This window comes from Mesocricetus auratus, unplaced genomic scaffold, assembly GCF_017639785.1.
Source record: "Mesocricetus auratus isolate SY011 unplaced genomic scaffold, BCM_Maur_2.0 Super-Scaffold_100013, whole genome shotgun sequence".
Classification (NCBI taxonomy): Eukaryota; Metazoa; Chordata; class Mammalia; order Rodentia; family Cricetidae; genus Mesocricetus; species Mesocricetus auratus.
The window spans coordinates 83172818-83196542 of record NW_024429196.1 but is presented as its reverse complement, the minus strand read 5'-3'; the positions used below and the strand labels follow the sequence as shown (position 1 = coordinate 83196542).

The following is a 23725-nucleotide window of genomic DNA, read 5'->3' as shown; positions in this document are numbered from 1 at the left end:
TCATTCAAGCCAGAATGCCTTTGAGGGTTAAAGGAAACACTGCTATAGTTAGTTACCCTGTAATAATGAATACAAAGTAGAAATGTCATAAAGAAATGCAAATGCAAATTTAATATAACTGTTAATAAATGTATATAGCATATAAGTATCTCCAATATAAGATGTGCTTGAATCCAAAGATAGTCCTCACAACTGCCTATAATTCCAGGGGATTCAACTCCTGCTTCTGACCTCCAAAAGCACTCACACATCTACATACCCCTGCACAGATGCAAATGCATGCACATATTTAAAGTTAAATAGAAATACATCTAAAGATCTTATGATGAAGATGAAGAGAAAGTCAGATGGTCCTTGTTTGGAAAGAAAGAATGGATGTAAATTATAGCAATGACTTTTCAAAGGGAAGTATGATTTTTAAAGAACTAACTCAGGCCGGGCGGTGGTGGTGCACGCCTTTAATCCCAGCACTTGGGAGGCAGAGGCAGGCGGATCTCTGTGAATTCGAGGCTGGGCTGGACCGATAGCCTCCAAAACAATACAGAGAAACCCTGTCTCGAAAAACCAAAAAAAAAAAAAAAAAAAAAAAGAACTAACACAGTGTTTTGTTTTTCCTTTGTTTTAGGTGATGGAAACCTGCTCCATGTTAATGCTAAGATGAACTTCACCATAGGCAGCCTTCTGGATGACTGGCACTGGCACTCTGTGCTAATTGACCTCTTCAATGTACATGTGAACTTCACCTTAGACAAACACATCCATCATGTCCTTATGCACAAGGAATCCAGTTACTTGGATCTTAATTTTGAGGTTGTTAGACACTGTATAATTTAAGTAGGATTATAATCTTGAAAGATGCATCTTATACAGAAATACTAATTTGTAGTCATTTAGACCTACAGTGACTAATAACATAGTATTAGATATATCCAGGTAACACTAAACAATGTACTCACTATAATTTATTATTATAGACTCTCTTCCCCATAAGAGGAGGTAATAAGTTATTATGTTAGGATTAGAATTTTTTACAAATTAAGATATTTTGAGGTAGAAACAAATATTATTAAACATAGTTCTTTAAAGTTTCATCATTTGTAAAAATATCATTTCTTGTTTCACTCTGAACAAATTCCTAAGGGTCTTCTTTTATGTTGATATAGTCACAAGGAACTTAACATTACCTAGAGTCACTCTAAGGACTTACATGTACATCAATAGATTTATGACATAATAAGAGAGTCAAATGCTTACACATAAATAATCTCTTAGCTTTTTAAAATGGTTTAGATTTTGTGTAATTTTTACCAACATGTATCTAAATAACACTGCTAAGTAAAATGAAACTTTCTAGTTTCTCACAAGACAGTGTTGCAAGAGTCATAACACATGAGGAAAGCTATGAAATCTAACAGGCAAAATGGTTTTGCCATGTAACAACATCTTCAGAACACCCAGTCCTGTATCATATGACAGTTTGATTGCCTTCACTTACCTATCATGTCAAGACAGTGCTCAGTGCAGTAACTGGTATTTTATGGGCCTTGGACCAAATCTCACATTTTCAAAATTATTGATTAAAGCTGGGTGAGGTATTACAATCTTTAATCACAGCACTTGGCAGGCAGAAGATGGCATATCTGGGCAACTACAGAGCCAGCCCAGTCTACATTTTGAGCTACAGTACAGTCAGGGCTGTATTGGAGAGGCCCTATCACAAACCAACTGATCAAAATAACCTGGGTTTGATTGTTTAAAAGGTTTTTATTGGAACATATGCAAATTCTAAAATAAAATACTAGGGATCTGGAGAGATGACTCAGGGGTTAAAAGCATTTGTTGCTTATCCAGAAGACTGGGGTTGGATTCCTAGAACCTAGAAGGCATCTCACAACTGTCTGTAACTCTAATTCCAGGAGATCCAATGCCCGCTTCTGACTTCTGGGAACACTAGGTATATACTTAGTGCTCAAGTGCACATGTAGGTGAAACATCCATGCTATAAACAAATTTAATGAAAAAAAAGCATTATCTATGACTGCTCTAATGGCACCATGATCTAGCTAAATGATATGAAAGTGACTATTAAGTTCACCAAGCCCCAAGTATTTCCTAGATGGAAAATGGTCAGCTCCTTTAAGTTTACATGCAAGAATAATCACAAACGAGGTTGTCAAAACAAGTCATGACACTAAGATACTTTGTGTGAAATGAGCAAACATGAAAATCTACAGTGAGACAAATAGACTTATTTCAATTAGTACAATATCTGTTCATCAACATGGTTTAAATAAATCATCACAAAATCATAAACAATGTTATTTATTTTTGTTTTTCTTTCTAAGATCAGCTTTGGAGCAATTCTGATACCTGGAGGACATTCTTTGACATTCCCACATAAAAATTTTCATGGATGTTTAGAAAATATTTATTATAATGGAGTGAATATTATTAAATTAGCCAAGAAACATGAACCACAAACCCTAATTAAGGTAAGAGATCTTAAAAGGGAAGGAAAAAGAAAAGTAATTATTACAAATTTTTGCACCTAAGAAATGTTCATAGCTAGAAAGATGGCTCAGTGTGCAGGGTATTACTATGCAAGCATGAGGATCAGAGTTCAGTTTCCTAGCACCCAGGTAAAAGTTGAGTGTGGTGGTACATGCCTATAATCCTAACACTGGGTTATGGAGACAGATAGATCATAGAAGCTCACTGTCCCAGAGGGTACTCAAAATGGCCTAGATCCAGGTTCAGTCACAGACCCTACCTCAGAAAAGTGATTGAGGAAGAAATTTTGACTTCTGGTACCCACATGGACTCTGGGTTAGTGCACCTACATGCACATGTACAGTAGAGAGAGACAGAAGGAAAGATCGAGAGATAGAAAAAAAAGGAGTGGAGAGGGGAGGGAGGGGGAAAAGAAAGGAGGGAGAAAGGGAAAATGGAAGGATGGAAGGAAGAAATAAGGGAAGGTGGGAGGGAGGGAGGGCACAAGGGAGCGAGGGAAGGAGAAAAGGAAAGATGGGAGGAAGGAAGGAAGGAAGGAAGGAAGGAAGGAGGGAGGGAGAGAGAGAGGGAGGGAGGGAGGAAAGGGAGGAAGGAAAGAAGGAAGGAAGGAAGGAAGGGTCTTAGGAATTCTATTGCCTACAATAAAATGGAATGACCAAAAAGCAAAGTGGGGAGGAAAGGGTTTAATGTGATTTACATTTCTGTATCACATAATGATACAAGTTTCTTTGTTCATCACCAAAGAAAGCCAGGGCAGGAACTCAAACAGAGCAGGAACCTGGAGGCCAAAGCTGATGCAGAGGCCATGGAGGGGTGCTGCTTAGCTGCTCCCTGTGGTTTGCTCAGCCTGATTTCTTATAGAATCCAGGACTACCAGCCCAGCGGTGGTCCCACCCACAATGTGCTAGGCTCGCCCACATCTATCACTAATATAAAAAATGGCCTACAAAGTCGATTGCAACCTAGTGTTATGGAAACATTTCCTCAATTGAGGCTCCCTTCTCTCAGATGACTCTAACTTTGCCAAGTTGACATAAAAGTAGTCAACTCAGGGAGGCTGATTCTTTTTAAATCTCTGTCTTATCCAATATTTTCTTTAAAAATCAGTCAATTTTTTAAAGAGCTGCCACATAAGAATTTTATCATGCATTAAAAGTAGAAAATGGGACTGGAGACTTGCTCAGTGGTTAATATCAAATACTCCTCTTGCAGAAGACTCAAGTTTGGTCCCTGGCATACATGGGTGGTTTACAGCCACCTGTCACTTCAGCACCAAAGGATCTGTAACATGATAAATAAATGAATCCAGTGACTGATGTTGGGGTTCAAGCTTCAAGGTGAAAATTAGAAAAGCAAAGTAGCCAGCTGCTACCTCAGGCTAAAAGACATGATACAGGGGCCTCAAACTGCTGCCTCTCTTCAGGATGTCTGGAGAATGAACACCTCATACTTCAGTATGGCTGGAGAATTAGTGCCTCTTCTGAGACCTTGCTTCTGTCTTTTATACTTCCCTAATGTTGGGATTAAAGGTGTGGTCTATAATTCTCTTTTAGACTGATTCACTCTTGTGTAGATCTGGGTGGCCTTGGACTCACAGAGATCCATCTACCTCTTAACTCTGAGTCCTAGGATTGAAGGTGTGTACCACCATCTCCTAGCTTCTGACTGCCTGAATTAAAGGTGTGTGTCTGGCTTCTAATACTTGTGACTGATTTTGCTTTTCTGAATCCTCAGTCAAGCTTTAATAAATCATAAATAATATATTACTACAGGATCAATGCCTCTTGCCTCCATGGGCACCTGCACATCCATACACATAGACACAAATATTATGCATAACTTAATAAAATGAATCTTTAAGCAGAGAGAAAGAGAATATGTGCATGAAAAATAATTGGGAGCAAATCTTCTTCATGAGGTTCAGTTATTTCATTTTAATATGAATTAAAATAACATCCTATTTCTGCAAGGATATCAGAGATCACATGTCTCTGGAGTTAAGGGTATTATTATTCTCAGGACCCCAGTTATTTTGCAATGAAATTCTTTAATGACCTGTTCCATAGCCCATTGGAAATGCTTCCACATACTAAGTCAATAAATTTCTCTACATGTTTTAAAGCTTTAAAATATCTGAGTTTTGAATTATATGTCAAGCTCTTGCTTAGTGTCAACAGATATTAGAGCCAAGTTATTTTTAAAAGTTTATTTTCCTGTTATATGAGTTGGCATATGGGTTACAAGACTAAACTCCGAAGATATCTCTGTCTGTAAGTCAACATTCTACAGAATAAATATATCATTTGGGTATATGAAAAGGGTTAGAATAAACATGAAGTCCATGAAACTTCTAAGGAGAATAGGAAAAATTAATAATAAGACAAGTCTGAAGCTATGAATAGCACCATGCTGAGATGCCCCAAATGACAAAGATCACTGAGATGCATGACAGAATGTGCATTAGTGGAAATGAAGGAATAACAATACAAGGTATGCTCTACAGACAGCAGATACATGGGGCAAGACTAAAAGTAACTGAAAGGGTGGCAAGATGGCTCAACTTTTAGACACTTGCTACACAAGCATGAGGACCTGAGTTTGAGCCCTGCATCCCACATGGCAGCAGTCAATTAACTCATGCATATTGTTCTCTGACTTCTACATAAATGCCACTGTGGCACGTGTATGCCATAACTAAAATAAGGAAATAAATAAAAACGTCTCTAGACTATCAAATAAAAAATAAAAGCCATATCTATAAAAAAGTTCTATTATTTTGAATTTTTCATGGATTTATTGATAGTATTATTAATTATAGACAATCAGAAGAATCGTAATTGTCCTAACATCTCCTCTGTCCTAAATGTCACTGAGGGGAAAAAAGTGATTTACCAAATACATTGTATGAGTTTTACATGAAAGCAAATAAGAAGAGAATTCTTTCCACTTGCACAGGAGACTATAAATGTTAAATTAAGAATTCTAGTCTAAGAACGATCCCATTTTATGTATTAATTATGAAAGTAGACAGTTGCTTCAACATTTAAAAGGAAAACATTTTGCAGTTTGGCAAAATCAGTTACTGGTATTGGCTTATTTGATGAATGATTATTGATTCAAGACAAGAAGATTCCCTTCTTTGTTGTAGCAGACAGCTACCCATCTGAACAATGAGACTCCCTGGTCCATAACAATTAAGACTCAGTAAATGAGAATCAGATCCATGGTACTGTGAAGTCAAAGAAAAAAATGGGCAGAGCCTGGATTTGACATAATGCAATTTATTGTGGGACATGCTAAGAGAAACATGGTTATGGGCAAGGGTAAGACCAAATGGGTCATGAAAGTTGAGTCAGAAAGAGAAGAGCATATACTGGTTAGGACAGAGTGATCTAATCCCAGTCACGACACACTTCATTAATCTTGTATCAAAGATACAGGCACACTGTGAACAATGGTGGTCTTGACTGCTATATATATAGCTGTATGTACTACTGTATTGACTTTATACGTATATAGCTTGCTGGGAATTATTCGGGATTACTCTAGATATATCATAACTGCTATATCTCAAGACAGCTGAAGTTCTTTCAAACTCAATCCATACAGTCAAGATATCTACAGCTAGTTTAAAAGACTAAAAATTAGTAGTCAAATGATTAAATGTATACCATGGAGAAGTACCTCTTACTTTTAATCAGGCAACCAGGTTTGTTGGTGTCTTTAACTACTGAATTATCTCACTAGCTCACAGCTGGATTAAAGAAAAAAACTAAAAATGAATTTTCTTATGGTTATGCACATATACAATTATAATAAATATAATATAAATTAAACAATATTTGGAAGTGAAAATTCAGTTATGTTAGTCACTAAGTTACATTAGGAAAACTTTTTAAATATAATCCTGTCTTTAAAAGCTTGATATCTTTGTGTTAATGTTCTTAACCTTGCCTTTAACTTGAAGGGACAGAAAATTAATAAAATTATAGCCAAGTCCACCCCTGGAGACTATAATTTAATTGGTTAGATTGTAGATTTTAGCAGTGTGTTGGTGAATCAACTGTTCAGCAGAGTCTGAACCACTATGCTAACCCTGGCTTATCTATCTTGAATTAATAAAACTTTTTCTCTGGAGCCATATTTAGTGCATTGGTAGAAGCAATTCAAAGACTATCCCAATTAGAATCAGAATTGCTGTAGTTTTTTACTCTGGAACTGAAATTCATAGTATGAGTTAATACCAAGAGTGTGTTCTTTATTCCACCTAAAATTAAAACCAAAAGTAAATACATAAGAAAAACAATAATGTGGCCCTTACTAGATATTAAAAGATGCTAAAAAAGTTACTTGTTAGAATCATCATGTGGTTGGATAGGAATTGTGTAGAAGAAAGAGATCCCAGTACATGCACAAGTCATCGAAATCTTTCCAAACACTAAAAAAGGTAACCCATAGAAATCTCAAATAAGAGTGTGCTAAAGATGTAATCAGATCTTTCATTGGTGACAACACCAATGAAACTCTGGAGCTTGTATAAAACAGACTGCGAGGAACAAATAATGCTCAGAAAGTTGGTCTAAGAATGGTATGTCCTGTTCACCATTGGAGTTTCAAGCCTAGCAGAGGGACTGTAAAATAAAATAACAATAGAACAAACTGTTACTGAATTAGCATAGATAGCCTTCGCAATCACTGACAAATAGGAAAATGGAGAATTTCACCAAAAAGCCATGGGAATAGTCTGACCTGATGACAGCAATACAACACTAAAAGATAAATTTAATAGATTTAAGCTTTATAATGTACAAATTCAGGTATTTTGTAAAATCCCTGTGTACAACTTTGCCAAGTCTATCTTTATTGGGGCAGAATCATCACTATGAGGCTTTTCAACCTACCCTTTTGTTTTATTTATAGGGAAATGTGTCTTTCATGTGCCCACAACCACAGACAGTTCCAGTAACTTTTCTGAGTTCTAAGAGCTATCTGGCTTTGCCAGTCAGTTTAAAGGAAGATAAAATGTCCCTCGCTTTTCAGTTTCGGACTTGGAACAAGGCAGGATGTGTGCTTTTTAGCGAACTGGGACATGGTTCAGGAAGTTTGATCCTCTTTCTTAAGGATGGAAAACTCGTGCTGAGCCTCTCCAAGCCAGGACAGCCCTTGCAGACCATCACAGCAGGTAATATGTAACCCTAAACCTCACAAACAATCAAGAGCTCTTAGAGTCATTCTGTAGAATCAATAAGGGGTGGAATAAGATGTATGATGTTCCTATTTGAAGAGGCTTTGACCTATCCTCTTCAGATTACTCAGGACTATTTTTATATGTGTCATGCAACCACTACAGTAGTAATATTTTGACTCAGATACAAAAATAAAAAAGTACATATTTCTGCCAGTATAAACACTGAACTGAACTCCTGAAATCCAGTTGCAGAGACAGAGGAGTAATGAGCAAAGAGGGCAAAACCAGGCTGGAGAAACCCACAGAAACAGCTGACCTGAACAAGGGGGAGCTCATGGACCCCAGACTGATAGCTGGGAAACCAGCATAGGACCTACCCAGACCCCTGAACGTGGATGTCAGTTAGGGGGCCTGGGTAATCTATGGGGTCTCTGGCAGTAGAACAGTATTTATCCCTAGTATATGAACGGACTTTGGGAGACCATTCCACATATAGCGATACTTTCACAGCCTAGACACATGGGGGAGGGCCTATGTCCTGCTACAAATGATATGACAGACTTTGAAGATCTCCCATGGAAGACCTCACCCTCCCTGGGGAGCAGAAAGAGGATAGGATAGGGAGTTTGTTGGTGGGGGGCAGTGGAGGAGGGAAGGGAGAGGGAACTGGAATTGACATGTAAAACAAGCTTTTTTCTAATTTAAATTTTTAAAATTGAAAAAAAAATAAATGATAGAAGGCTAGATAATCCAACAATGACCTTGTTTACCCTGGAGAAGCAGAAACCAAGTACCCGTTGTGTCTAAGAAGCTAAAAGTGTCCATAATCCCTGACATGAAGGCACAGAAGCTCCCTAGAGGGTTGCTAACATGTAGTCCATGTTGAAAGGTAGAAGCTGTAGTTTGATATTTAAGTGCAAGGGCACCAGGGAACAGAAGCAAGTATGGAACTCAAATGTGCAAGCAAGCTTCTTCACCCTTTATCTCTCTCTATTCCCCTTCAGCTCATTAATTGTGATACCCATATTCAGAGAGAGTCTCCTACCACTATCTTACATGTCAATCCTCTCTAGATATGACCCCACATATATAACCAGAAGTTCACTTCACCATTCGTAGGCATTTCTCAAGCTGGTCAAGTTGATAACTTTCTTTCCCTGTTGTGATAAAATACATTGGTAAAAAGCAACTGAAAAGAGAAAGAACTCACATTGTCAAATTGTTCATCATTGCAAAAATCAAGGTGGAAGGAGCTAATTTAATTGCATCCACAATGAGGAGCAGACAGCAATGAATTACTACATGCATACTAATACTCACTTCTCATTTTCTTTCAGCCCAGCCCATGAAATAGTGCCACCAACATTCAGGGTGGGCATACTCATCTAAACAGAGTAATAAAATCCCTCACATGCATTACCATAGTCCAACCTGAACTATTCAAGTTCCCATTGAGACTCTTTTCTCAGGTGATTCTAGATTGTGTCAAGTTGAAAGTTTAAACTAACTTTCACAAGCACCAACACCAACCATCACAAACACAGCACCAGGATAGAACCTGAGCTATTCAATTTCATGCCCTTCTGGTTGAAAGTCACAGGACTTCTTTCAGTCTCTGCTGTCTTCACTTATGAAGTGTTAAACCTTAGGTCTTCTTTACAGAGAATGCAGGAAAGGAAATACAATGTTATTAGTGGGATGGCTACTCTCATACAAACCTTTTCCACTCACATCTCTCATCAAGGCTTCATTTTTATTGGGCAGATTCTCTGCCTGCTAGTTTAGGAGCTCAAATTCACATGACACAGAATGGTATGCACAAGCTTGACAACTACAGAGTTGATTGAAACTTCTGATTGGCTATGCAAATTTAGAACAAGATCTAAAACTCATGCCAAAATTGTCATCAAAACCACATAAGAGCTTCTCTTAGAATATTTTATATCAAAACAAAATGAGAGGTTTTCTTACACTAGTTTAAGAAAGAAGAGGCAGACATATTGCTCAAGAGTAGATGGTTGTCATGCCCTTAAAAAGATATTTCTTTTGGCTAAAGGTTCACTTGACTAGAATATTGTTGACTATTGCTTATCAAAATAGCATTTTAAGACCTATGAAGACCAGTTCAGAGAGTTGGGACTTGTTTCAAATTCATTACTTCTCAAATAATTCAACAAGTCTAGATGTGAGAATCAGTATCTACCCACCTCAGAATACAAGTAAATGATGCAAGAAAAAACTGACACTGTTCTCTCTCTCTCTCTCTCTCTCTCTCTCTCTCTCTCTCTCTCTCTCTCTCTCTCTCTCTCTCTCTCTTTCTCTCTCTCTCTTTCTCTCTCTCTCTCCCTCTCTCTTTCTCTTTCTCTCTCTGAGATCTACTCCTTTATGTGTTTAAGACAATTGCTTCCCTTTATGAATATAGACCCAATAATCCTTAACAATAAACCACTAAAACAACACAAAAAAAGATTAAACACAAGGATCAAATGGATTTTACTCCAGAAATTCAAGACTGAGTATCATATCAAAACCAGTCAACATGATGCAATATTAGTGCCATACAATGTCAACAAAATAAAAGAAAAATCCAAATGGTTAGTTATCTCAGTAAATTCAAAAAGGCATTTTCCCATATCCACAGTCTTTCATGATTTAAAAAGGAAAAGAACTCAAAAACGTAATAATATGAAGAAATTTCCTCAGTGTAGATCAGAGACCCAAGTTTCAGAGCCAATACTATGAAACTATTTATAGTAAGCACACATAAATATGCATGACTTTGGATTAGACACTGGTTTCTCAGACAGGATACCTAAGCACAAGGCAAGAAAAAACAAATAGATAAATTAGATTTTTAAAACTATTTGTGCTTCAAAGCACACAACCAAACCAAATAGGAGATTATATATATAATCAGTGACAATGCAATAAAAAAATAATAAAAAGTTTTAGAACTACACAAAACTTTTAACTTATCTCAAGAAGATATAGGGATGAGCAATAACATCATGTGGTTGGCCATAAGAAACAAAATGGAAAGTGAGCATGGAAGAATCAGCTTGTGCACATATTGATGATGGTGTCATGGTTAGTGTTCATTGGCCACTTGATAGTGTAACACAAATAATTAAAACCCAGAAACAGATATTAGGGTTCAAGCTTCAAACTGATGAACAGCGAAGCAAAGCAGCCAAGCCAGTAGCTCTTAGCTCTTCCCAGGCTGAAGCAATCCTGCTCAGACTGAATATCTACTCATATATTATATACCTCTCTAGAGCTGGGATTAAAGGTATAGCATCTCAAGTGCTGAGATCTCCTTTGTGTGATCTGTTTCTCTTTTAGACTGGCTCCAAAAATCCTTTCTCCTCTTCTGCAGGATCCCCCTAACTCCATCTAATGTTTGGCTGTAGGTCTGCATCAGCTTCCATTAGTTACTGGGTAATGCCTCTCTGATGACAATTGAGATAGGCACCATTCTGGTCACAGGAGATGACCAGATCAGGCTACATATTCGCTATTTCTGGATGTCTAAATGAAGGTCTTCTTTGAAGATTCCTGGGAGATTTCTATTGTACCAAGTTTTACCTGACTCTGAAATGCACCCCCACACTGCAACACTTTCAATAGTCTCTTTCAATACTCTTCCCGCTCTGCCCCCAAAACCTGATCACTCCTGTTACCATCCTGACCCTCCCTGAGTCCACTCACAAAACTTTTATTCCTCCTTCCCAGGGACATCTGGGTGTACACCATGAACACTCCTTGTTACCTAGCCTCTCTGGGACTGTGGATTGCAGCATGTCTATCATTTATTTTACAGCTAATATCCACTTATGTATGGGTATATACCATGTTTGTCTTTCTCCATCTGGGTTATTTCACTCAGGATGATTTTTTTCTAGTCCCATCAATTTGCCTTCAGATTTCCAGGTGTCCTTGCTTTTAACAGCTGAGTAACATTCCATTGTGTAAATGTACCACATTTTCTTTATCCCTATCTCAGTTGATGAACAACTAGGTTGTTTCCAGGCTCTGGCTATTACAAATAAAGTTGCTATGAACATAGTTGAGCAAGCGTTCTTGTTGTTTGATTGAGCATTCTTTGAGTATAAGCCCAAGAGTGGTATAGCTGTGTCTTGTGGTATAATTTGATTCCCAGTTTTCTGAGAAACTGCCACACTGATTCCAAAGTGGCTGTGCAAGTTTGCACTCCCACCAGCAATGGAGAAGTGTTCCTTTTGCTCCACATCCTTTCTGGCATGAGCTGTTGCTTGTATTTTTGAGCTTAGCCATTCTGACAGGTATAAAATGGTATCTCAGAGTTGTTCTGATTTGCATTTCCCTGATGTTTAAAAATATTGAACATCTCCTTAAGTGTTTTGGGGCCATTCGAGATTCTTGAGAATTCTCTGTTTAGATCTGTACCCCATTTTTAAATTGGATTATTTAATTTGTTAATATCTAGTTTCTTGAGTTCTTTATATATTTTGGAAACCAGCACTCTGTCAGATGTGGGGTTAGTGAGGATCTTTTCCCATTATGTAGGCTGCTGTTTTGTCCTATTGACAGTGTCCTTTGCCTTAGAAAAACTTCTCAGTTTCATGACATCCCATTTATTGTCGATCTTAGTGCCTGTGCTATTGGTGTTCTGTTCAGGAAGTAGTCTCCTCTGCCAATGCATTTGAGATTATTGCCCACTTTGTCTTCTATCAGGTTCAGTGTATCTGGACTTATATTGAGATCTTTGATCATCTTGAACTTGAGTTTTGTACAGAGTAATAGATATGGATAGACTTGTATTCTCCTATATGCCTACTTCCAGTTAGACCAGCATATTTTTTAAGATGCTTTCTTTTTTGTTGTATAAATTTTGCTTCTTTGTTGAAAATCAGGTGTTCATAGGTATGTGGATTTACATCTGGATCTTTGTTTCAATTCCATTGGTCCACTTGTCTGTTTTTAATACCAGTACCGAGTGGTTTTTATTACTATAGTTCTTTAATAAAGATGGTGATATCAAGGATGGTGATACTTTTAGAAGTTCTTTTATTGTACAAGATTATTTTAGCTATCCTGGGCTTTCTAGTCTTCCATATGAAGTTGAGTATTACTCTTTCAAGGTCTGTAAAGAATTATATTGAGATTTTTAATGGGAATTGCATTGAATGTGTAGATTGCTTTTGAAAAAAATGGATACTTTTCCTATGTTAATCCTACCAATCCATGAGCATGAGAGATCTTTCCATCTTCTGATATCTTCTTCTATTTCTTTCTTCAAAGACTTGAAGTTCTTGGCATACATGTCTTTCACTTGCTTGGTTAGAGTTACACCATGGCAGTTTATATTGTTTGAGGCTATTGCAAAGGGTGTTGATTCTTTGATTTCTTTCTCAGCCCATTTATCATTTACATATAGGAGGGCCATTGGTTTTTCGGTTTTTTGAAATTAATCTTGTATCCATCCATTTTACTAAAGGTATTTAGTAAATACCTTTACTAAAGTTAGGATGGGAACTCTGCTGTAAGAGTTCCCTGGTAGAGCTTTTGGGGTTCCCTATATATACTATCATATCATCTATGAATAATGATACTTTGACTTCTTCCTTCAAAATTTATATCCCCTTGATCTCATTTAGTTGTCTTATTGCTATAGCTAGAACTTCAATACTATATTTAAGAGGCATAGAGAGAGTGGATAACCTTGTCTTATTCCTGATTTTAGCAGAATTGCTTTGAGATTCTTTCCACTTAATTTGTTGTTGGCAATCAGCTTGCTGTATATTGCTTTTATTATGTTTAGGTATGACCCTTGTATCCCTGATCTCTCCAAGACTTTTATCGTTAAAGGGTGCTGGATTTGCAACATCTAACAAGATAGTCATGTGGGTATTTTTTCTTTCAGTTTGTTTATATGGAGGATTATATTGACAGATTTTCATATGTTGAACCATCCCTGCATCTCTAGGATGAAGCCTATTTGGTCATGGTGGATTCAGTTTGCTATTATTTTAAGTATTTTTACATCAATGTTTATTAGTGAAATTGGTCTGCAATTCTCTTTCTTTATTAAGTCTCTATGTGGCTTAGGTACCAGGGTAACTGTGACCTCATGGAAAGAATTTGGCAATGTTCCTTCTGTTTCTATTTTGTGGAATAATTTGAAGAGTATTTGTATTAACTCTTCTTTGAAAGTCTTGTAGAATTTTGCATTAGAACCATCTGGCCTTGGGCTTTTTGTTGTTGTTGTTGTGAGATTTTAATGACTACTTCTATTTCCTTAGGAGTTATTGATCTATTTAAATTATTTATCTGATCTTGTTTTAACTTTGGTAAGAGATATCCATTTAGAAATTTGTCCATTTCTTAGATTTTCCAATACTATGGAGTACTGTTTTCTCTTCAATAGTATCCAACCCAATCAAGAATAAAATGTTGAGTTATAGACATAAGTAGATTTATGATAAACATTTTGTTGAATTCATTAATCAGTGAAGGAACAGGTATTGGAGAATCAAAGATAAAATCACCTGCTTATTCAGTGAATCCCCTTCACAGGGTAGAAAATAATGAAATAGTTTTATTACTAGATATGTATTAACTGAGAATGTAAGATATCTCAGATAATTGCTAATGAGATCACAGAGAAAGGAAGTTATCTCATTCTTTTTTAGAGAGATTTTTTCTTGTGTCTGTGTGTATGTGTGTGTGTGTGTGTGTCCATGTGTGCATGATGTGTGTATAGGTATCCTAAGAAGCCAGAAAATGGCATTGTATCCCTAGGAGCTGGAGTTACAAGCAGTTGTCAACTGTGGCACATTGATACTGGGAATCAAGCCCGGATCTTCTGGAAGAAAAGTAAATACTTTTAACACTTGAGCTATCTCTCCATACCCAACATCACTTCCTTTGATGTAAAAGCAGAATTAGCCCATTGTATACATATCCTCAAGACAAAAAGTTGTCTTCAAGCAGACTTTCATAATACTAATTTCAACCCAGGTCCACCCTAAATTTCTCTACTGGTTTGCCTTTGTCCAAAGGAAAACCAAAAGTCTAAAACTCGTTTGACAAACAGATAGTTACAACTCCACCTAAGTTAACGTACCACAGAGAGATATGCCAACTTCTTTGATGTCTGTATTTCAAACAAATTTCTCCAAGGAGACATTGGGAAGATGTATGTGCTTGTTTTACATTTATGTTTACATCTTTGTACACTAGTAAAACCAGTGCAAAAGACAATTCATAGGTATTATACACTTCTAGTCCAAAAATGCTTAAATGAAATTACAAATCATTGCAAACTCAGCACAGATCTGATCATTCAAAGGAAAAGGAGAATTTCACTGTATAGGGTGCATTGGCTGTGGATGAGATGCATCATTACCTGCTTTCTACAGATTTACTTCAATCACTTTAGCTTATTGAAAAGGAATTTTGTCAAAGAAAAAGGTTCATATCCTAATACAATCAGATTAACCCTTCCTTACAAAAAACAGATAACCAGAAGTCTCATTGATCCATTTTGAAGACTTTTTTTTACAGTAGTTATTAGTGATGTATTTTATGTATTTTTGGTTTAACGAAGTACTGAGCAAGCATTTTCTGCATTTCTGGTTTATAAAATAATTTTAATTAAATCGAATAAATATCTTAAATCAACCAACATTTTCCTTTAGTTCATATAGCCTTGTGAGAGTGATATTTTGTCTATGAATATAAAATGTTATAGTTCTTGGCAAAGGGGCATATGAAAACAAGTTTAAAACATGTATCTATACTACAAACAATGGCTTAATTAATTAATAGTTTCTAATTTAAATGTTCATAGATTATACTGAATCTGATTTTCTTTAGTATAAAGAGTAGCATATAGAAATGGTTCAGCTATAAGGGGTTTTTGCTGTTTTTCCAGATGGCTTAAATTTAGTCCTCAACATTCATGTGAAAGGGTTCATAACTGCCTGTTACTCCAGCTTCAGGCCTCCACAACCCAAACACAGGGCATGCACGCACACACACACACACACACACACACACACACACACACACACACACACATACACACACACACACACTAAATCTTAAAAAGTAAATAAAATAATAAATAATGATGTTTTAAAATAAGTGCAGTAAGACCTATCCATCATACTGTGTTCATTCATACAACACACTTGAACTACTAATACATGAATAAATCTTATTAATTAATGACTAAATCAGCAAGATGTTACAGTCAGTTAAAAGAAAAATTCAAAGCACTATGCATATTGACAGATAAGTAATTCAGAAATGAATTTATAGACAGATATAAATCAGTTCCCCAACCAATTGTATCTTAACAGGCATAATAATTTCCATTTGTATGGACAAAAATCACTTTGCCTTTCTGTCAGTTTTCTGTAATTAACAGACATGAAATAGCTTGCTTGATGAAAGGCACAGTGCTTGCCTGAACGCCATCCCCCCTTCCTCCCACCATGAGCAGCTCAGTGACCTTTCTCTCCCATTCAAAACCCGACACAATTGTCCTTGACTCAAGTTTTAAAATTCATTCTTCTAATTCTTCAAAGTAATTTATTTCTGTTAGATTCTGTGAAGCCAGTAAATTTTGCATTTGAGGACTAAACTAAAGTGCATTTTAAACTCCATTGGTAAGGACTTTTAAATTTAAGGTGAGGCTTTAAATGAATTATTACCCTTTTCTGAAAGGATTTTTTAGAGGAGGCAATGTATTCCTTGGGCATTGCCATAATAAATTAATCCATCTCATTGCAGAATGTTACGATAACTCTTCCTGCCAGCATGGTCCCAAAGTCGTGTCAACCCCAAATAACACATGAGACACTATATTAATTATAAAGCTGTTGGCCTTTAGCTATAGTTTCTTAATGGCTAGCTCTGACTTAATTATTGACCCATAACCACTAATCTATATATTTTTCAAGGACTTATCTTACCGAGGATACCAGCCTCATGCATCCTCTCTTCCTCGGATCACATGATGACCCTCTATTCTTTACTACATTTCCCAGAATTCTCCTCGACTCATAGTCCCACCCATCTTGCTTTTCTATTGGCCAACAGTGCTTTTTTATCAACCAATAAGACAAACATATAGACAGAAGGACTTCCCCCATCAGCAGAAAAAAATGGCTAATTTCTTTTCCACAGTAATCTATCTGCCCATAAATCGTGCTTTTCTGTTACTTATTGAGTGATTTGAATAAGTGACTACGTTTTCCAAAATTTAGTTGTCTGTAATTAGTTGTTTTTCTAGGTGCTGTACTGAATGATGGGCTGTGGCACTCAGTTTTCTTGTCTGCTAAGGGGAGCCATCTAAGCCTTGTGGTAGATGACAACTCCTCTGCTCAAACTCTGGTGTCTGTGTGGATTCATTCAGGTGATACTTACTATTTTGGAGGTAAGTGAAGACAGCAGGCCATTTGATCTTCACTGCCTTTCACCATAGATCTCTTATCATACTTAAATCAACTGAATACTAAGAAATAATTTCTTTCTTTCTTCTATAGGTGAATTTGTTTTTTTAGAACAGAAATATTCTTATTTCCAATACTATAAGGAACATCTGTAGAAAGCTTAGTTTGCTATGTCAATATTTCTTAATTCTACTTAATATTAAAAGAAACTACATTATAGCTCACATGAAATTTCTCAAATGTCAAATACTATAATATAATTAACAAGCAGATAATGTTATACATCTAAAGTTAGATGGTCAAATGATGGGGGAAGTCCTTCCGTGTACATGTTGTCTTATTGGTTGATAAATAAGGCATGGTTGGCCAATAGGGAAGCAAGATAGGTGGGGCTAGGAGCTGAGGAGGATTCTGGGAAATGTAGTCAAGAGTAGAGAGTCACCATGTGATCCCAGGAGGAGAGGGTGCAAGTCTGGCATTCTCAGTAAGATGAGACCATGGGGGGAAATAAAGAAAAAATATATATATATTAGAGTTATGGGTTAATAATTAAGTCAGAGCTAGCCAGCAAGAAACCATAGCAAACGACCAACAGTTTCATAATTAATATAGTGTCTCATGAGTTATTAGGGGCTGACTGGAAAGAGTACATGTTACATGTCAAACAAATCATATTGTCCAAAGTCATTGTCTTACATGAAATCTTATGATAGATACAATCACTTTCACATTATAGCCCTGTCCATGGGCATGGGAAGTGCCTTTTCATCTACCAGTATTTTCTTCTAATTTAATTGTTCCATTGTTTAGGGTTTACTATTGCAGAAGTCTTTCACATCCTTGATTAGATTTAAGTTTATTTGTGTGTATTTTTAAAGCCACTATGAATGAAATTTTTTCCTAATTGCTTTCTTAGCCAATTTATTATTGGTATATGTAATTGCATATTGGTTCTTAAAATGTTGACTTGATATCATGCTGCTTTTCTGAATGTGTCATGTCTAAGTGTTTTCTGGCAGGGTCTTTGAGGCAAATGATCATATAATCTTAAAATAGGGAAATTCTGACATCCTCCTTTCCTGTTGTAGCTATTTTCTTTCTATTATTTTATTCCTCTTCAAGACATCAAGCAATGTATTGAATAAAAGCCGAGAAACTAGGCATCCTTGTTTTGTTCCAGAATTTAGAGTAAATGCTTTCAGCTTTTCTACATTTATTGAAATATCCAGATGCTTGATGTAAATTAGTGGTTCTCAACCTGTGGGTCATAACCCCTTTGGAGTTAAACTATCCTTTCACAAGGATTGAATATCAGATATCCTGCATGTCAGCTATTTACATTACAATTCATAATAGAAATAAAATTGCAGTTATGAAGTGGCAACAAAATAATTTTATAGTTGGGGCTCATCACAAGAAAAACTATATTAAAGGGTTGCAGTACTGGAAGTTTGAGAACTACTGATTTAGAAAGACACCTCATGTTATCCTGAAGATGTCTTTCAATTGAAAGCCACATTAAAATGGTTAGTTTTGCTTTCCTTAAATATAGTAGGCATTTTTATCCTTTTCTTCACTTGGTAGTATATGAATTAAAGTGCTATCATTAAGGTTACATATTGCAGCTCAGTAGAAGGTGGCAACATATTCAAGCCACCAGATTTTTGTATATTGGGACTAAATGGGATAATATTGCTTAATTTAAACTGCTTACACCCTTGCTCATGTATGTGGGCATGCTCTGTGTGTGTGTGTGTGTGTGTGTGTGTGTGTGTGTGTGTGTGTTACTGTATTTGAGCCTAAAACATTGCTCTACAACTGAGTTACAGCCTCAGACTTCTTTTTTTTACTTTTACTTTAAAACAATATCTCATTAAGTTGCCCAAGATGGCCTTACACTCACTGTTCATCTCAGGTAGACCTTGAACTTATAATCAGTGTCCTGAATGTCTGGTATTGTCTGGGATTAAAGGCCTGTTCCACAAGGTACCGTTATGTGTCATTTGATGTTCATGCTTCTTATATAAATACTGCACTTCCAAAAACTCATATAATAAAAAGAAACTGTGTCACAAGTATTGGTATTTGTAACTCAACAGAAACTGATTTGATGAGTGTGATAAAACTTAATATTTTACTTATAGTATCAGAAATAACCAAGTATCTGTTTTATTTCTTTATATTCATGGAATATTCCATACTGTTGACTTTTATTTACTACCATGTATTCTAACCATGTGGTACCTCGTGGTATTTTTGGTGTTAAATTACAATACAGTTTTTGATTAACACATGATTAAAGCAACTGATTTTAAAAATGAATAGAAGGCCAAAATAATATTTCTATCAAGTCAGAAAACAATATGTTTTTTAAATAGTTTCAAATGCACATAAACCATAACATAAAAAACACAACTTGGTGGATATTTAACATGTTTTAGATAAATTAAACATGTTTTAAAGTACCCAGCTGCATTTTATAGATCGTATTTTTCATGATTCAGGAAATAATCATCTCTTAAATTAAGGGTGACCTCTGATTTAAACTATTATAATTTTACCTCCATTTTCATTTCTTTCACATATACAAAATGATGCTAAAATTTATTAATATTTTTTACAAGATTTAAAAAAGAAGTCAAACTGCACTTGGATGTACAACAGTTCTGGCTATGCAAATTGTTAATTTAATTTTTATCTTAATTTATTCCTGTTTTTAAAACCCTCGATTCTAGTATTATTTTACTTTTGATCAGTTTTAATTTGTGTCCTTAGATTACCCCCTCTTCCGATGAGGGCTGCAACTGTGTCAGGTCAGGTCCAAGTTCATTGCTCAAGGATGTCATGTAGCTTTCAGTCCTTATGGGACAAACAGTTCTGCAATGGTCCCTAATTTTCTCCTGTCTTTGCATCTCATACTCAGGCTGTCCCAACAACAGCTCTAGTTTTGGATGTGAAAGTTCTTCTGGAGGCTTCCAGGGCTGCCTGGAACTCATTTCTATTGGTGACAAAGTAGTGGATCCTATTGCAGTACAGCAGGGAGTGCTGGGGGCCTTCAGTGATCTCCAGATAGACTCCTGCAGCATCATAGACAGGTAAGAGCCTTGCTGGATCATTTTAGCATGTCTCTTCAAACTTTAAAGCTGAAAATAACATAGTCATATCTACAACAAAGATTAGAAAAACCCTTTTGCATCTCTCAATATTTTCAAATGACAGACCTTCATCAGGAGATACATTCTGGGTGGCTGTTCCCATTTTTGATTAACTGTCTCAGGATTATTTATGTTTTTTAATTTTTTTTAATTTTTAGATCTTACCAATGACTCACAAGACACACTATGTTTACAATAAGTTCTCACTTTGTTCTTTCTTTCCTAGTAGTTTTGGCTGTTCCTTGTGACTCTTCTAAATTTTAGGGCAGATTTTCCAGATTTGCAAAAAAGAAGAAAATAAAAGGTCATTGAGATGAGATTAGGCAGATCTGAGTAGTACTGACATCTTAACAGCACTGTCTTTTAAAAGCAGGTTGCTTAAACAATATGCCTTTAAAATTATTCAATAATTTTCAAGTATGTTGCCATAATACAGAAAGCTTTCCTGTCCTTTCTTTCCTTCTCTCTTGCTGCTCCTTTCTTTAAAAATTTCCACATTGTAGTAATCGAGCTTTAATACATTTCACTTTATGTATAAAATAATTTTTTTCTAACCACATACTGTTAGCGTTTTGATACTATGGATAGAAAAATAAGGTATGTTGAAAATTCAATTCTCATGTGCATCAAAACTCATTATCTAAAATTATTGTTATTCTTAGAAATCTTGATGGCAGACTCAGCACTTACTAGTCAGACTAAATTTTCTGTATATGCTACAAATCCATTTTTATATTTGTTTCACACTGATTAGCCAAGGGGTATAGCAATTGTGTTTGTTTTCTTGTAGGTGTTTGCCTAGCTACTGTGAGCATGGGGGTGGATGTACCCAGTCATGGGACACCTTCTCCTGTGACTGTGAGGGCACAGGCTACATTGGAGCAACCTGCCATTCCTGTAAGCTTCACAACTCAATACCCATGTCTTTGTGATTTCCTCGTTCTTTCATTATATATTTTGATAATTTTGTTCCGTTGTTCATTAGTTACGTTTATCTGCACATCTTTAAGCATGCAGACATATCAGAATAAGTATTGCAGTACCCAACTAATGTCTGGTTTATTTTAAGCATTTTATTTACTGTTTATTTATGTATTTGCTTCTTTGATGCTGCATATTAAACCTAAGCCTTGTGCATGGTTGACAAACGCTGTGCTTCTGAGCTACAGCCTCAGCACCTAACCTCACCTAATACTAGGGCAGCCAGAGAATACACATATAATATTAAGCAGAGTAAAAGTGAACCTTGTCATTCATAACAAAATAAGTCCAGTGAATAAGATACAGAACAGAGAGGTGGCTTGGGTAGGAAAGTGCTTGATGTGCAAGCATGAAGATGTGAGATTCCCACTTCCATATAATAGGATAGGCATGACAGTTTGCCTGAAACGTCAGTGCTAGGGAGACACAGACAAGAGGGTCCCTTGCCAGTCAGACTAAACAAATTGGCAATCTCCAGGTTGAGTGGGAAACCTCATCTCATAAAATAAATTGTAAACTGGATGTAGTGACACACACCTTTAATCCTAGCACTCAGGAGGCAGAGGTAGGTAGATCTCTGTGAGTTCAAGGCCAGCCTGGTCTACAAAGATACACAGAGAAACCCTGTCTTGAAAAATCAAAAAGAAAAGAAAAAAAAGAAAAGCACTAGATAAAAGTGTTACACCGTAAAGTTTTAGAAGAGACAATTAAAGTCTCTTAAATTGTGATTTTCTTTGGTAGAGATGATAATGAATCATGACATCTGTACTTAATGAGTTATTAAATATGCCTGTCTTTTTCTAGTGAGTTACATGAATTAGCTCTTTAAACTCCAGAGGAGCTTCAGGAATGAAAGACTATTATTACTTTCACTGTAAAAACTAAGAGAAAAAAAAAAGGTTATGCAGCTTAATGTCCAGCTAGTTGATGACACAGTAAGAATTTGAGCTAAGGAAGTTGTTTCCAGAATCTTCACTTTAGGATACCTTAAAGGTGAACCTTAGACAACAGCACCTGAAACAACTAGGAGCTTGTAACAGTTATAAACTCGCAGGTCTCCCCCAAATCTACTGAACTGGAATCTCAGAATGCGGGGATGTGTTACATCAGAAACAGATGAACAAATTTGTGGTTTTCTACCTCATTGGAAATTATTGACTAACAGTAAACTCACAAGCTACATTGGTTTCATTAACTGAAGTTTAGCAAAAAGTCCTGATTTTCCTTGATATCTGACTATTGGCAAACACAGGTTATTTTATTCCAGTCTTAATTTGCACATCAAACAGAAAATATTCCTATATATGTTATAAGTCACAGAATTGTTACAAAGGGGTTAAAATGTCATAACAAACTTCAATAAATCCAAATATACCTTACTGGGGGCAGGGGCAGAGGTTTTGTAGAGATGCAGAATGTTTTGATGACATCAATAAACAATGAATGCAACAGAGTGCTGTTGAAAGTCTTCAAAAGCTAGGTGCAAGCTCTGGTTGAGCTTCAAATACAAGGTACAGCATCTCTGGACAGTAGAGGCTAGGTGCAGGACTAGGCCCAGATGAACAAAGAGATAATGGATGGACAGATAGTGATTCAGGTAGGTTCCATCAAAATAAGCTAATGACCTATCAGCTCTATGCTTATTGGTCACTCGATGCACATACCAAGTGGCCAGGTAGTGGTCCATCTCCACGCTTAAGAATCCTCCTCTTTGTGGGGTCCATGTGAAAATATTGCGTCCTCCCTTAGCCAGGGATATCAAAGTTTTCAAGCCCCGTTTTTCTAATATGAGTCTAACATACCATTTGGCCCAATAGGCCTAATCTATTTTGATGAGTTTATGTTGTGGTACCTTTTTACTTCTAGACAGGCGATATTACTTACATGAACACCAAGGTTCAGAGGCATCCTGCCTCTGCATTTGAATTCAAGTGTTACGGTTAGAGAACTGGGTTAGGGCTAGAGTTTCTCGCCTCTGTGTTGTATTTGAGGGTGAAGCCTGAAGATGCTTGTGAAATGGAGTGGCTAGAGCAGGTATAGTTCTGATCTCAATAGCCTGTTTTAATCAACCTCACTTGTGCTTTTGATGGACATAGCAATGGGAGATTTCTAGAAGATGGCCTTCTATACTGTCTCTCCTTATTAAAAATCATCCACCTTGGACTTTCCAGATGACTCAGTGGGTAAAGTAGTTTTCTGGAACCTGCATGGGTAGAAGGAGGGAACCAACTCACAAGTCATCTTCTGACCTTTGCACACACAATGTGGTACATACTCAACACACAAAATAAAATACGTTTAAGAAAAAATTACTAAAGTAGTCTGTCTTTACTGAAGAATCCCTCTGCTTAAAGTCCAGATTATTTTATTAACCACCAGCTTGTTAAGTTAATAATTAGAACATGGCATAAGCTAAAACCTCATTTTTTCTACTTGTTTTAATATTTTCT

The 23725-nt window shown here is 36.3% G+C and overlaps 1 protein-coding gene across 3 annotated transcripts in view; it reads left to right on the top strand.

Annotated features, from left to right (window-relative positions):
* Positions 1 to 23725, top strand: part of LOC101837173 (contactin-associated protein-like 3) — a 148897-nt gene that overhangs the window by 75226 nt on the left and 49946 nt on the right. For all 3 annotated transcript variants that reach the window (XR_005881046.1, XM_040756165.1, XM_040756164.1), the window contains exons 6-11: positions 626 to 810; positions 2346 to 2492; positions 7432 to 7693; positions 16980 to 17123; positions 20063 to 20234; positions 21085 to 21191. Coding sequence is in view for 2 of the 3 variants with exons in the window: in XM_040756165.1 (XP_040612099.1) it covers positions 626 to 810; positions 2346 to 2492; positions 7432 to 7693; positions 16980 to 17123; positions 20063 to 20234; positions 21085 to 21191 (1017 nt within the window). In the remaining variant the exon portion in view is untranslated. The remainder of the gene's footprint in view (positions 1 to 625; positions 811 to 2345; positions 2493 to 7431; positions 7694 to 16979; positions 17124 to 20062; positions 20235 to 21084; positions 21192 to 23725) is intronic.